The sequence below is a fragment of the Nestor notabilis genome, unplaced genomic scaffold (assembly GCF_000696875.1).
Source record: "Nestor notabilis isolate BGI_N333 unplaced genomic scaffold, ASM69687v1 scaffold9478, whole genome shotgun sequence".
Classification (NCBI taxonomy): Eukaryota; Metazoa; Chordata; class Aves; order Psittaciformes; family Psittacidae; genus Nestor; species Nestor notabilis.
This window is the reverse complement of record NW_009941525.1, coordinates 80,826-94,989: the sequence shown is the minus strand read 5'-3', so window position 1 is coordinate 94,989 and position 14,164 is coordinate 80,826. Positions and strand designations below refer to the sequence as shown.

The 14,164-nt window shown below is 48.8% G+C and overlaps 1 protein-coding gene across 1 annotated transcript in view; it reads right to left on the bottom strand.

Moving 5' to 3' along the window:
- The window catches only part of LOC104410692 (plexin-A2-like), a gene marked incomplete at both ends in the record, with an annotated part of 76,047 nt that overhangs the window by 206 nt on the left and 61,677 nt on the right, over positions 1 to 14,164 (bottom strand). The window contains 8 exons of the mRNA XM_010020937.1: positions 4 to 80; positions 1,816 to 1,958; positions 3,407 to 3,641; positions 5,038 to 5,181; positions 5,354 to 5,593; positions 7,157 to 7,250; positions 8,466 to 8,633; positions 11,960 to 12,096. Of these exons, the coding sequence (XP_010019239.1) occupies positions 4 to 80; positions 1,816 to 1,958; positions 3,407 to 3,641; positions 5,038 to 5,181; positions 5,354 to 5,593; positions 7,157 to 7,250; positions 8,466 to 8,633; positions 11,960 to 12,096 (1,238 nt within the window). The remainder of the gene's footprint in view (positions 1 to 3; positions 81 to 1,815; positions 1,959 to 3,406; positions 3,642 to 5,037; positions 5,182 to 5,353; positions 5,594 to 7,156; positions 7,251 to 8,465; positions 8,634 to 11,959; positions 12,097 to 14,164) is intronic.

The window sequence follows — 14,164 nt, the reverse complement described above, 5'->3', positions numbered from 1 at the left end:
AGCAGGAAGACTTTGTTGTTGATCAGCTGTGCAAAGAGCTTCAAGGCCTTCTCCACACTCTGCTGCCCGTTCCCTTGGACCTGTGGTGGAAAAGAGAAGACCCATCAGCCAAAGCTTGGGAGGACAGGGGACCATCACTAGAGGTGGAGTGAACGGTTTAACCCTGGGTGCACAAGCCAGCACTGCATCTCGCAAGGTCTCAGCATCCATGAACATGGTCTCTGGCCAGTCCTGGTCACCTTTTCTGTCCCCTTCCAGCACTTCTGCACAGCTCACCTTCATCATGTTGTGAATGCTCCATCCCTGGCAGTGTTCGAGGCCAGGTTGGATGGAGTCTTGGGTGACATGGTTTAGTGAGTGGTGTCCCTGCCTATGGCAAGTGAGGTATCATCCCATCCCCATTGCAGGGGAGTTGGGACTAGATGATCTTAAGGTCCTTTCTAACACAAACCATTCTATGATTCTATGATCATTGCTCGGAACTGCACTTGGAGTCATAAAGCTGCCACTCTGAGGCTAATAGCCCTACAAACAACATAAAATTCTGCTTGTTCTGCACAAAAAGTGACACTCTTGTAAGTAAATTAAATACTAATTTAGACTATTGCTTTATTATGGGACAAGCGTAAAAAATTAATTGAGGCTTTCAGCCAGTTGCAGATTCAAGTAATTCATTACAAGTGAAAATGATGAACTACATTAGGCAACTCTTTACCAAACATCTTGGAGACTTATGTATTGGTTTTACTAACACTACATAATTAAGCAACTGTGTAATTGGCAACACATCACTTCTGCAATTCTATTTTTCACGAGTAAAACAAAAAGCTTTCATATTTGTTTGGCTTATTTGGCAATTTAAACAGTGAACACAGTGTGTGGGACTGGAAATATCAGGGAATGGGCTGGGAGAGGCTAGTTCAAAGCCTGGGTGATTTTTACCAACACCAGGGCAACTGCTCAGTGTTGGTGCCCATTGGAGAGGCATCAGATTTGATGCATGAATGCTAAGAAGTGCTTGCCTGGTAAATCAATGCAGCCATATAGAGCACAAGCAAGCAAGGCTTCTTCCTCTGACATTTCTGGCTGAAGATTTGCGCCATCCCCTGGGCTCTGTGAAGGCAATAGGACTTTCAGGATACCAGAGCAATACTCCAAGAGGGAGTGCAGAGCTGGTACCTCTGTGCATCCTGGATGGAGGATGGAAGCCCCACGTTCTCTTGGTGGCAGAGAATGGTTCTTGAAGCACCATCATTTCTTTGGATGCTCTCACAGGTGAGCGGGGCATATCTGCAAGGGGATCTGATGGACTCTTGCACATCACCTATTTTGTTGTATCCTCAGTGGAAATCTTTTATATACATTTAGACATAGTGGTGGAAGAACCACTAAGGTGCTCGCAGGCAGGCTGCCCATGCCGAGCCACGGCGCTTGCCCTCCGGTGGTCACGCCGTGGAATTGCAGCAGCAGGATGCTCCAAGCACGATGCTCCCAGGCTCAAAACCTTCCCTGCGCCGTACGGTGAGTAGGAAGGAGATTAAAAGGACGCCAATAACTTATCTGGTATAAACTTTGCTTCTGACCTATAGCAATATAAAACCCCATAAAATAAAACTAAAGCAACACCAGAGGAAAGGAACTGAAAGGAATCAAACAATGAGGGATGGAGATAAACCACCAGCTTCTTAGTTAAAATGAACTGGGGGCTCATCCTGCTGACCCCAGTGCCTCTCATAAGATTTGGTGTGGAAGGCCTCTGGGTTTCACACTGGCTCAGGGAAACTTTGAAGGGCCTGAGCACAGGCTATACATTACCTCCAGCTCCCGCAGGACAGGATGGTCCTCGATGCCAGGGAAAAGGACCCTCATAGCATAGGTCCGGTAGTCAAGGTACGGGATCCCAGAGCGATCCAGGTCGCTGGTTAATTCATTGATATCTGTCTGCAGCTCTGCAAAAGCTGTTCAGGGAGAATGGAACAGAAGAAAAGCACACGTGAGCTCAGGGAATGCAGGCTTTGGGGGGGCTTTGGAGATGCTGCCTGTCTGCTCGCCTTGAGTAGGACCCACAAATAGGCCAGCTCAGGAAAGTGATGTGGAGGAGACCCTGCTATGTAGCTCAAACAGACCCTCACCCTTGGAGGTTCTGCTGAAAGCAAGAGAGCACACACTGCACAGAGCAGATGCTGAGAACAAAAAATGCCTATTAATTTGTATGCAGTTCACACCTGTGTACACACACCTATAGCACCTTTAAAGGCTGCAGATAGAAATGAGGATCTATTTTCCTAACTTGGTGCCTCCTGTATTTTCCTTTCTTCTTCTTTTCCTCCTCTATCAACAGTTTCCAAAGTAATCAAAGCTGATGCAGATCAAATCCAAGCAGAAACTGCTTGCCGCAGGGGTCAGGAAGGAATTTATTCTTCCACTCATAACATCGCATCACTGTGTTATACAACTGTATGTGTGGCCTTGTGTTCATCCTCCAAAGTATGAAATGCTGGCTCAGTGAGGTCTCTGTACCCCAGCTAGGCTGTGCTCATGCCCAAGTGTGTTCTCTCCGGAATACATCTCATTTTTTGTCCTGTGCTTTCAAGGCTATCCTTTTAAAACCAGCTGAACAAATCCAATGCCAAACTCTCTAGAAACAGAGGTCACACTATGGAATTTGCAGCTTTTGATTTATTTTTCTTTAATTCACTAAGGACCTTTCCAGCTGGAAGGACATATGGAACTACAGCAGAATGTTTCTTCTCTCACCCACCAGCTACAAAGATGCCTGCCCACCTCCACCTTCGCTCTGATGCAGAGCAGCCAGGCACAGCTGCCTTGCTGAAGGGGCAAGACTTGTCTGTGTTGAAATCTAGTCCCAGTAACACACAAGATTCCCCAGAAGCAAATGCTGAGTAGCTTCTCCCTATCCCTTAGATCTACTTACTGCTCTGGGCTTACATCTCAGAGACTGGAGGAGGGACTGAACCAGCTTTCCCATCCTCCTGCCTTCCATTTGGGATACACACTGTTTCTTGGGGGTCCAAACCTCCTCTGCTCCATATCTCTGTGCCTTTTTAAAAGCCCCCTACTAAAAGGCCATTAGACAAGGGGACATATTGTGCTGGGCACCCTGGGGCTCACAGCATCCCTCCAGCTCTATCCAGGCATGCCGCTTAAGCAGGATCAAGCTCTAATCCTATTCTCTGCACATTAGGCAGCAGAGCCATGTCTGCTGCTGACACACTTGTGGCTGCCCACCCTGCTGCAGTGGGCCTGGTGGGCAAACTTTGGGGAGCATACACCCCACTCCTCAGCACAAACATTGGGTGATGGGGAGGGCTCTGGTGGGGAGAGCTGGGGACCAGAGCATGGAGCTGCAGCACACCGAGAGTGCCTGGTCTCAGGCAGTACTGACCCTCCTTGCACTCCAGGGCCACACGGGACTCCAGGTTGTCCATCTGCATCTGCAGCCTCTTCAGGGTCAGGTCGTTCTCTCGGGACTTGCGCTTGTAGGCAATGAGGACGATGATGACGATGATGAGGAGCAGGCTGCCTCCAGCTGCGATGCTGACAATAGCTGGCAGGGTCAGAAGGCTGTCTGAGGTGATGCTCACTGAACCAGGAGAGAAGATGATACCACCAACACGCACCTACAAAGCACAAGGGAGGTAACCAGCAGCTTTAGGTAACGGTGTCATCCAGTCCCAAAGCCCAAGCACACACCACATGGCCTGTGCAGATCCCTACAGAAGCACTTAACAGTGTCTTGTTTCAGCCAAGAATATAGCAACTCCAATTGCCTTCAAACAGAGGGTGTAGCTTATGTGACCCCAGGGAGGCTTCAAGTCATGATAAATGTGCCAGCCCTTCACTATCTGGGCTTTGTTCTTACTATCTGATGGCTCCATTTGACTTTCATTTTATACACTTTCAACTCCCTTTTGTAAAGTGTGGACATTCGCAACCTAGTGATAATTTCACTGACAGGAAACCAAAGTGACTGGAAAGAGAGAACAGAGAAGGGAAGACAAAGCCCCATGTGAAAGCTAAAGAGCAAGCATGCTGGAGGTTAATGCCAGGACAGGCTTTTCTTGGATGCGCCCTGGCCACAGATGTAAGCAGCTCTCAGCCAGGTTGCGCTTCTGTGCATCACACTGTGATAATATGAATATGTTTTGGATGCTGAACTTAAAGGGAAATAAATCACAATTACAATCTCGTTTGGGCTCTACTCAAGCACTTCGGCAGCTATGAGCAGATCAGAGGAAGCAGCAATGCCCAAAACCAAAGCAGAGGAAGACACTGACTGTTATCCTGAATGAGGCCATTGATCCATCCACTACAGTGTTCAGATGTTCCTGGCTGCTTCTGCTTCAGGAAAAGGCAGAACCTTCCCATCCGCTTTGCAGATCAGGTCTGGCTAGAAGGACTGTCAAAATCCCAACAGGAGGGAGAATACAACCCACTGAAAATCACAGAATCCTGGAATGGTTTGGGTTGGAAGGGACCTTAAAGCTCATCCAGTTCTAACCCCCTGTCACGGGCAGGGACACCTTGCACTAGAGCAGGTTCTTCCAAGCCCCTGTGTCCAACCTGGCCTTGAACACTGCCAGGGATGAGGCAGCCACAGCTTCTCTGGGCAACCAGTGCCAGTGCCTCACAACTTCATAGTTAAGAGTATATTCCTAATATCTAATCTAAATCTGCCCTCTTTCAGCTTAAAGCCAGTGGTCCCACCTGCTGAAGGAAAGGCAAGCAGCACCACAGAAACGATGATCACTGGTGTCAAAGGCATTGCCAGAAAGGTTTGTTCCTTCTAGAAGGCTCTGATAGCAGGTTCCCTCAGTGAGGGAAGAAGTTACTCCATGCTAATCCAAATCAGTATTTTATGCTTCCAATTAGACAGGCATAAAGATCTAAAATCCTACCAAACCTTGGACAAGAAACTGCACTCAGTTTCCAAGTGCATCACAGAGCTGGAGAAGGAGGAAAAAAGATGGGAAAGAGGGAGGGAAAGGATGCTGAAAGGAGCGTTTGGTTCCTCACCATCACTTTGTGCTGTCCAGTGAGATTAGGTGGCTCACACAGCAGCTGGGTCTCGGAGACAGTGACAGCACAGGGTGTCTCTCCGATCAGCACAGTGTAGTTGAGCTTTGCTCCTCCAGGAGCGGGTGGGCACAGGTTTCTGCCCTAGGGACACGGGGAGAGAAGACTGTACAAAGATGCATTTCTCCTGTTTCCACCTCATTCCCAGCTTGTGCAAACGACAGGACTCCATCTGGTGTATCCAAAGAGGGAATAGAAATCTCTCTGGGACTGTTTTTTTTCTTTCTTGTTGTAGGTTGAGTACCGGTCTCCTTACCTTCATGATGATGGGTGACCCCGGCTTCTGCTCCAGCACCCCGGTTGGGCTCAGCAGTTCAAACGTTGGGTTAGGGTAGTAGATGAATTTGGTGTCGTTGTAGACCAGGAGGGACTGCACATTGTTAAAGATAAACCCAAACTCATCTGGCCGCTCCACAGCATCCAGGCCGGGCCGGTACTCGGAGGTAAGGGGAGGAGCCAGGCAGGTCAGCGCCGTAGCATTCACCACCTTGCAGACCTGGGGGGAAGGTGATGCTTTGAAAGACAGCAGGGAAAACTTTACCTATACCTGGACAACAATGTTCTGATTCCGTAAATACTCTCTGGGAAGTCCAGGGAAACAGACCCACAGAAAATACCTGCTCCCGGCTACAGATTGGTGATTAGAGGCAATTCCCAACAAGGGAGAGGAATGATTGTCTGACACTTGTGGGCTGGAGGTAACTCGAACGTCATCTCCTGCCAGGCTGAGGACACCCACAGCTCCTCCAGCCCTGGAAGCAGGGAGCTGGCTGATTTATGAGGCTCTTGCCTTATAAAGCAGCAAGAGCCCAACTGTTTGGCCTCCCTCCATAAGTGGAAAATTTAATTTCACTCAATTTTGTGTGTTCAGGATTATTTTTGCAGCACTATAACTGCAAATGCTAGCAACAAAATTAGATGTCTCTTTAAAAAAAGATCCAATGAAAAAGGTCTTCAGAGGGGAAGGGAGAAAGGGAATAGAAAAAGACTGCTAAGTGATTTGCCCTTTCCAAGATAATACAGGTTCAGTGAGAAAGATCACTGCATAGAAACAGTGTATTTCAGTTTTAGTTGCTCAAAATAATTTCTGCAGGTCCTGGAGGTACAATTTGTATTTGTGGCATAAAAGAACATTGCTTAGTTCCCACTTAGCTAGGGATTCATTTTGGTTTCTCACCCCAGACTGAAAAAATACAGACCAGGGAAGGAGGAAGCATTCCAGATCAACCCCCTATTCTGCTATACTGACACCTGGCTTTGGGAATATCAAGGTGATAAGAGGGAGGAGGGAAAGGAGCCTTGACACCCAGCTTCACCAAAATACCCAGAGCTCCATGCCCAGCATCCTTTGCATGGTGAGGTGGATACAGGGAAGCAGCATCTGGCCTTACTGTGGTGACTGAGCTGTGAAAGCAGCCTGAAAGCTTCTTGTTCAGAAGTGGTTCCCTCTCTGGGCTGGTACAGGCTTGCTGGGCCCAGAGCTGTGGCAGTAGGAGGTTTATTTATAGAGAGGCAGCTAGGGAGAGACTAGTTAAACATAGCCTCAGAGCTGGCAGGTCTCAGCGCCTACTCTGGGCTTTTACAGAAAGAGCAGGACTAAAATGGGAAATGTGGAGCAGCTGGGAGTGATGGAGACAGCTACACTTGGGCTTCCCATTATGATGTGTCTGTAGAGCTGAGCTAGGTACTGGAAATCAAAGGATGCTGGGGAGAGGAAAGGTCTCAGGGCCTCTGACAAAAGAGGGAGTTTCAGAGTGAAACTTTATCTGACCCAAGAAAGAATTTGAGGTGATTGAGATGATCTAGAATGGAGTCCTCCGAAAACTCTTTGGCAGTTACTGTGCTGCTGAGGAAGTAATTTCTGTGTGTCCGAATCCGTCTTTCCAGCGTTCCCAGTTTGGGTAAATCTAGGGAAACATCACCCCCAGAGCAGCTTTTGTCATGGCAAGCCACACCATGCAGAGCACTGGCACCAGTAACCAGTGCATGTGCGCACCTGGGTTGGGGGGACCCATGCAGAGGGATGCTCCCAGGCACCGTGCTGACAGCAGCTACTTACATTGACAAACTCCTTCCCGTTGTACTTGACGCGGATCCTCGGCTCCTGGATCACATCCAGGTTGGAGCCGGTAACGGTCAGAGGCGTGTGTCCACTGTGGAGAACCAGGAGACACCTGATTAATGCTGTGCAGAGAGGCTCTGCTTGACAATAAGGATGCTTGTTGATCTCAGAAAGATGTTTTCTGCAGACACTTCAGGTACCAGGAGACAGCAGGGATTAATTCCCACTCCCTGAGTCACTGGGGAGGAGTGTCCAAAGTCAGCAAGATTTTATACTCTCAGCTTTCTCCCACCTAACAGCACTGCAAGGCAGCAGGATGAGAAATGGGACCAAAGAAATCAACTGAGCTGAGACTAAATATGTAAGACAATAATCACAGTGGTTAATGATTTACACAGTGATGTTTTTAAGGAATACGATAAATGGTATGTGCAGTGAAGGATCTGACATGCACTTGCATCTGGATTGCAGATGCTGCAAGTTGTCACACAGAGGAGGGGAGGGATGAAGAGCACTCAATGCCATGGGGGCCAGGTAGGAAACAACCCCCCAGGCTAAAGAACCCCAATTCTCCCACAGCCAATGCCTCTGTGCAAAGCCTTTCACTCTTGGCTTTCTGGGCCAGCCCACCAAACCCATCTCACCCCAAAACAGACGTGATCTTGAACTGGGACTCAGAGCAAACACCTCGCAGAGCCTGCTGCAAGCTGCTCACTTCTTTCAAGGGCAATTTTAAGAAAGAATTGGAATTTGAAATGAATTGCTGTGTTTCAGCCCGTGTGAGCACAACCATTAAAGTAACCTCACGGGATGAGGCTGGCCCAGGCTTTTCAGCAGTGATGACGCCACGGTGATGTGACAGTGCTGGTCACCCTGTACCAAGCAGTGAATCTGGGATAAACACTACGTTTTGATTTGCATCAGCTTTTTCCTTTCTTGGTGCTTGCTGGTTTTGTTTTATTGCAGGACTACAAAAAGGAGCCTTTAATGAGCAATTGTACAACTTCTTCAGCAGATGGAAGTGATCTTGGCTTTATTCGTGCTCCCAAAATCTCAGGGCAGACTGCTGCTGCTGTAATTGCCTTCATAATCACAGCTACTTCATAGTAACTCTGGACCGGATTTTTGATAACTGCAAATACTACAGACACATAGCCCTGACAAATCCAGGATGCTGGATGGGATGTGCATTTCCAAACTGACCCTCTTTTGACCTCACACATCATAGGTTGAGAGAGAAAACCCAGACCAGGCATGCTGGTTACCCTCCTGCTGTTGAGGACCAGATGCCAGAGCCTTGTGTTACCTGGCGATGCTCCACTCAGGTTCGATGTGCTGCACCTTCGGATCATCGATGTACTCGAACAGCAAAGTCCTCTCCAGCTGAGCCCGGTCCACGCTCACAGACACATGAACAGCCCCCAGGCCATGGGCTGATGGAGCTGACACGCAGACAATCTCATTCATGGATCGCCTGTGCAAGAGAGAAGCCAGGGAAGCTTTAATGGGCAGGCACAGTGTAGGGGCAGAAAAGCCTTGGTCCTAGTGCTGACCTGCAGCTCACTAAAAGGCTGAGCCATCAGCCAGCTCTACACTCCGATTCCTGAAAGGGGATGAGCTCCTGAGGTGGGCAGGAGAGATTCACTGGCATGGAAAGGGACTCTGCCGGCCCACCAAAAGAGAAGCACAGGCTCCCTGAAATTACTCTTTGTGCCAAACTGCAGCCTCCCGCATCCCTCACTGAACCCGCTGCCTTCTGCTGGGCGTGTGAAAACAGACGGCTGCTTTTGAAACGGGATGCAGAAGCTCACTCAAAAGCCAAATTCTTCCCCTCCCCACCCCACTGCACACACGAGCTCTTGAGAGCAGCATAACGGAGCACACAAAGCCCCCTGGGAAGGGCAATGCCACCGTCACCGCTGCCTTCCGCCTTTGTGTCCCCATCAGAGCAGGGGTGACCTCGGCCTTGGCGCCGGCTGGTTGGACACAACAGACCATCTGCTTCCAGTGAAGCCCCAGAGAAGGTTGAGGCGGCAGGGAAGCAAGGGGCTGTCAAAGCACAAAGGCACTGGTGGGAGGGTAGAGAGATGGATGGACGGAGAAGGGGAAAGAGATCCAAACAGCGATGCTCCTGCTGCCGGGACAGAGCTGTGAGGAACTGCACAGCTCTGCAGTAAGCCTGGACACTGCTCCTACAAAAGTGCTGGAGCGACATTCCTGGGAGGCCACTGTCCTGTAGGGCCACCTGTAGGTTGTCCTGCCTGCCCAGACCTGCCCCTGGCTTGCCGAAAAGGCCATACTGCTTCTGTGGCTCATTTAGTTTTGGCTTCTCAGAGGGGAGAGGGCAGGCAGGTCTGCAGCACCTCTCTGGCAGTTTGGGACTCAAATCAGAACGTGGCACTACTGAATTCCAGTGTTCCCCATCCCCACCCTCAGAGGCTGCACAGCTTGTGGAGCATGAACATCGGAGGCTCAAGTGCAGCTGTGCCCCTTTTCTGCTTCCAGCAAGGCTCTGGTGTATGTACCTGGGCAAGTGGATGCTCTGTGGGGCCCTTTCAAGATCCCTCAGACACTCCCTAAGGAGTACGGGCACATCACTGGGCCACTGGGCATTCCAGGGGGTATCCAATAGCGGGTACAGCAACGTTCCCAGTGCACACCTTGGCACACCCATCCACCATAACCCAGGGAACAGAAACAACTTCCTAAAATATCTCAAATTGGACTGGACTTTTTCTGTTGATGCACTTGTCTACCCCTTCCGGCTCTCCTCCTCCCTCGTCTCATTTTCACTCGCCACCTAGGTCTCATTTAACCACGATGGCACCCTTGTGTGAGGAGTGCATTTCTCCACCCTCCTTGCTGCTTCTCTGTGTTTCTGTGGATGCTGAAGAGCTGCCTGCTCTGCTGCCTGTCCACTGCCTGCTTTCTGCCCAGCCCTGCCAGACTCCACCATGCCTGCTTAGCTCTGGCACAAGATCCAGAGTGACGCCTTGCTGCTGGCAGGGCTGCTCTCAGCTCCCTGTGATCAGTTAATTAGCTTTCCATGCTATTAGCATGTCGTCATGGTGAATCTACCCACTCCTCCGAGCAGAGAGGGGAGAATGGGGGAAGCTGTAATTAGAGTGAATCTCATTAGAAGCTGTTTCATCTAATCAGGCTCCCCCACACCCTCGAGTCCAGTCGAAGTTCATTGCCTCCAAACAGTCCAAGCAAAACAAAGTGCACAGCGTGACCCCACATGAAGGATGGTGCCATTCATACACTGCCCTGGCTTTAAATTTCTGCTTGCCTGCCGTAATTAGACCATACAGAGAATTCACAACTCTTCCAGGTTTTGCAGGTCACTGTCTGCAGGTTGCCTGAATATAATCATATATTTAAGGGATTATATCACAGGGCTGATGCTGTTTGCAGGCCAGCTTCCAAGGCTGCTTCTGCCGGTAGGGATGCCGTTACCCGTGTGCATCTGAGGCAGCAATCTGGCACCTTTGCTTTGGATAACGGAAGAAATGTTGGTGGATTGGTTACAGTGAATTGATCTGCACTTGAAGACCTTGGCATGTCCTGAAGCACCATTCTAGGATGGATGCAGAGTAAGCACTAATATCCCAACATGCTCCCACATCCCTGGCAGTGTTCAAGGCCATGCTGGATGGGGCCTTGAGCAACCTTGTCCAGTGGGAGTGTCCCTGCCCATGACAGGAGATTGGAACTGGATGATCTTAATGCCCTTTCCAACCAAAACCAGTTTATGATTCTATGATCTCAACACCCACAGCTCCCATAGTGAACCTCTCAGTCTTCCAGATGAGAAATTCACCTTCAGAGTCTTTTTTTTCCTAGAGACTTACTCAGTTCCTCCTGGGAAGCCTGATCTGAGAGAGTCCCTTTGCACATCACACCACTTTGCTCAGGTTCCCCATGCTCTGAAATGCACCCTGTCAGCTTTGGGTTGGTACAGGGCATGGATGTCTACGTGATGCACACAGATGTACACTGCATGTATCTTTTCTTAACTAAGACCCAATAAAATCCATTAAACCCTGAAAATGTCAACTCTGTGTTTACACTGCTGGCTAAAAAGCAAATTTGCCATAGAAAACCCCGAGGAGATGGATGGCTGTGCAAATTTCTCAGCAATAAGGTGCGTGCAGATCCTCGCTTTGCTCTGCCACACAGAAGCCCACCCCTTGCTCTGACCATTTCTGGGAAGTTGAGGGATGTGCAGCAGTGGCTGCAATAAAAGTAATGCAGTTGTTGAACTGTGAAGAAAAACCAGTTGTTTCTTACAAATGTTGCATGTTCTTCAGATTAACCAGGCTCAGGGCACCTCCTGATAACCACTATAAACATTTTACAATCACATTGGTTTATTGAAGATGTTTGGACCAGTTAACGTTGTAACAGCATGAAAATGAAATAATGGACAGCACTAATACTGATGGAATCCCTCCCTTGCCAAGCAAGGTTTGGTCACAGTATAGGAGAAGATGGTTTCAGGTAACAAAAGAGGGAACGGGAGCCTTCAGGGATTCCCAGATGAGTTTTTTGCCATGGCTGCATGTTAAGCTACAGGAGACACACTGTGCTGTAGCCCTGATAACCAGGATGTTATGCCCCATCCCTGGCAGTGTTCAAGGCCAGGTTGGACACAGGGCTTGGAGCAACCTGCTCTAGTGGAAGGTGTCCCTGCCTTTGGCAGGGGGGTGGAAATGGATGAGCTTTAAGGTCCCTTCCAACTCAAACCAGGCTGGGATTCCGTGACAGAGAATTCCATGACACAGCTTGGCCCCTTACCCGTAGAATTCGCAGGTCTGGTTTCCCAGAAGCACTGACACGCGGCTGCCGGCTCCCAGGTAGTGCCCGGAGATGGTCACCATCGTCCCTCCTGACTCTGGACCACGACTTGGATTCAGAAAACTCACTGCTGGAGTCTGAAGAAATAAAAGGACAAATTCAGCGCTGTGAAGGGAGATGCTGTGAGCCCAGGGACCGTGCCAGATGGAGAAACACCCTCCCCAGAGCATCTTTATGCTCTGGCTGAGTGCATATGTCCTTTTTAGAATGGAAAAGCGAAGAGAAGATGTGTCCTGGACATCTGACAAATCTCCTGCTACATTTTTGAACACAGCTCTGAAAGACAAGATGTGGTTCAACAAACTGAGTGTAAATTTAGCCTTGGCAAAATTAGGTATTTACCTTCAACTCAGTCTTTACACAAAGGTAAGCTGTTTGCACTGCAGTTTCACAAACTAAATATAGCCCAAGCCTGGCAAACTGCCACGAGGGAAACCTGAACCTAAATATTTCACGTTCGCCAATGTGGTATAACATCAAAAAACCCCACCAGGGTCTGGTCATGGGCAACATTGCAGAACTTTAACAAAAGGCAGCTTCAGCTTAACATGAACCCCCCGTGGTGGTATTGTAGGGGCTGAGCCCGTTTCCCATTGCTGATGGGCAGACATCCTTAGTGAGCAAACAAGTCCCACTCAACATTTCCCTGGTGATATTACTGCAGCAGTGCCTTCATCCCACCTTGCACCGGGTGAGCTTTTATCCCCCTTAACAGAATCTGCAGAAAGCAGGTACCTTTCTATTTGTTTTCAATCAGTGGATATTACCAAATTGTTTTCCTAATGCTTCCACATTCCCCTCGTTACGACTCTCATCTGCAAAGCCTGGCAGCCTCCCAGCTCTGCTCCCCTGGCACCACCTGCTTGGCAGCTCCCAGAGTTTGTCCTGTTTTCTTTACTGTTTTCACAGTGCAACATGTGTTTTCTGGATGCCACAGCATTTGCCAAAGCAGCTCAGGCTTGTTTGACCCTGACTCCTGAATACACCAGAGAATAAAACACACAATCCACCCTGTTGTGGATAATTATGGGATAATGGTGCAGGAGAGAAAGATTCATCCTTCAACTGCTCATTGGCAGCTCCCAGTTCTTATTCTAGCTGGGGTCAAAGTGGACTCGATGATCCTTGTGGGTCCCCTTCCAGCTGAGGATATTTGATGGTTACCCCAGCTAATGGCAATACCAGACCATAGGAATGGGAATAGCAGTGTTGACACTGGGCAGGATGGGAAGCATTTCATACAACCAAGAGGAGTGATTCCAAAATGCAAACACCACATTCAAAGGATGTGTCATGTACAATTCCCCATCAAAAATCCCCTTCAGCCTCCAGCCCAACCCTGGCAACTGTTCCCTAAAGTGAGCAATGCTTTAAGACTGCAGACAGAGAGAGCCCACCACAGCCACCCTCCTCCTCCAGCCCTCCCCAAAGCTGGGGTGCAGCTGGCATCAGATGAGGGCCTGAAAGCTTAATAATGATTTTCCATCTTCAGCTCTTGATTTGGTGATAATTATGACAGATTTACAGACCAAGGCAGCTCCAAGGTTCCACCTCCCTACATAAAACAGGTATAATTCAGGTGACAGAATTGCTCCTGCACAGTGTCAGGCTCCAGATTAGCTCATGAAGGTATAAACCCTCATGGGGTCAGAACAGAGCTCTGCTTTAAGGTACCAATCAATTTTACTACTGACTTTAATCGCATAAAGCAGCTGTAATGGAATCTGTGGCAGCAGTAAAGAGAAAAATAGAGGCCAACTAACAAAAGGCAATGATGTGCTGGAAGTTTTAGGTGCCTGAGAAAAAGAAATGATCTAATCAAGGTAAGTGCTGGAAATCAGAAGCAACAATGCAAAGGATGATGATGCTCAGCATATGTTACTGGGTTCCTACAAGATACTACTCCAAGATTCATCTCCACAATTACCTTATATTGACTCCTGGTTATTATTTAACACAAAGCAAGAGAGATTCCTCCTTGTGTCACATGGGAACCTGCCTTTTGATAATTGTGGAACTGGGGACTATACTGGCACTGCCCTGTGATGATCAGTTTCTGGCATGCTCGAGCAAAATGTGGTGGTATTTTGCACCCCTGCTATGTTGTGGAATAACTGAAACCCCAGGGGAGGGTGTGGGTTACAA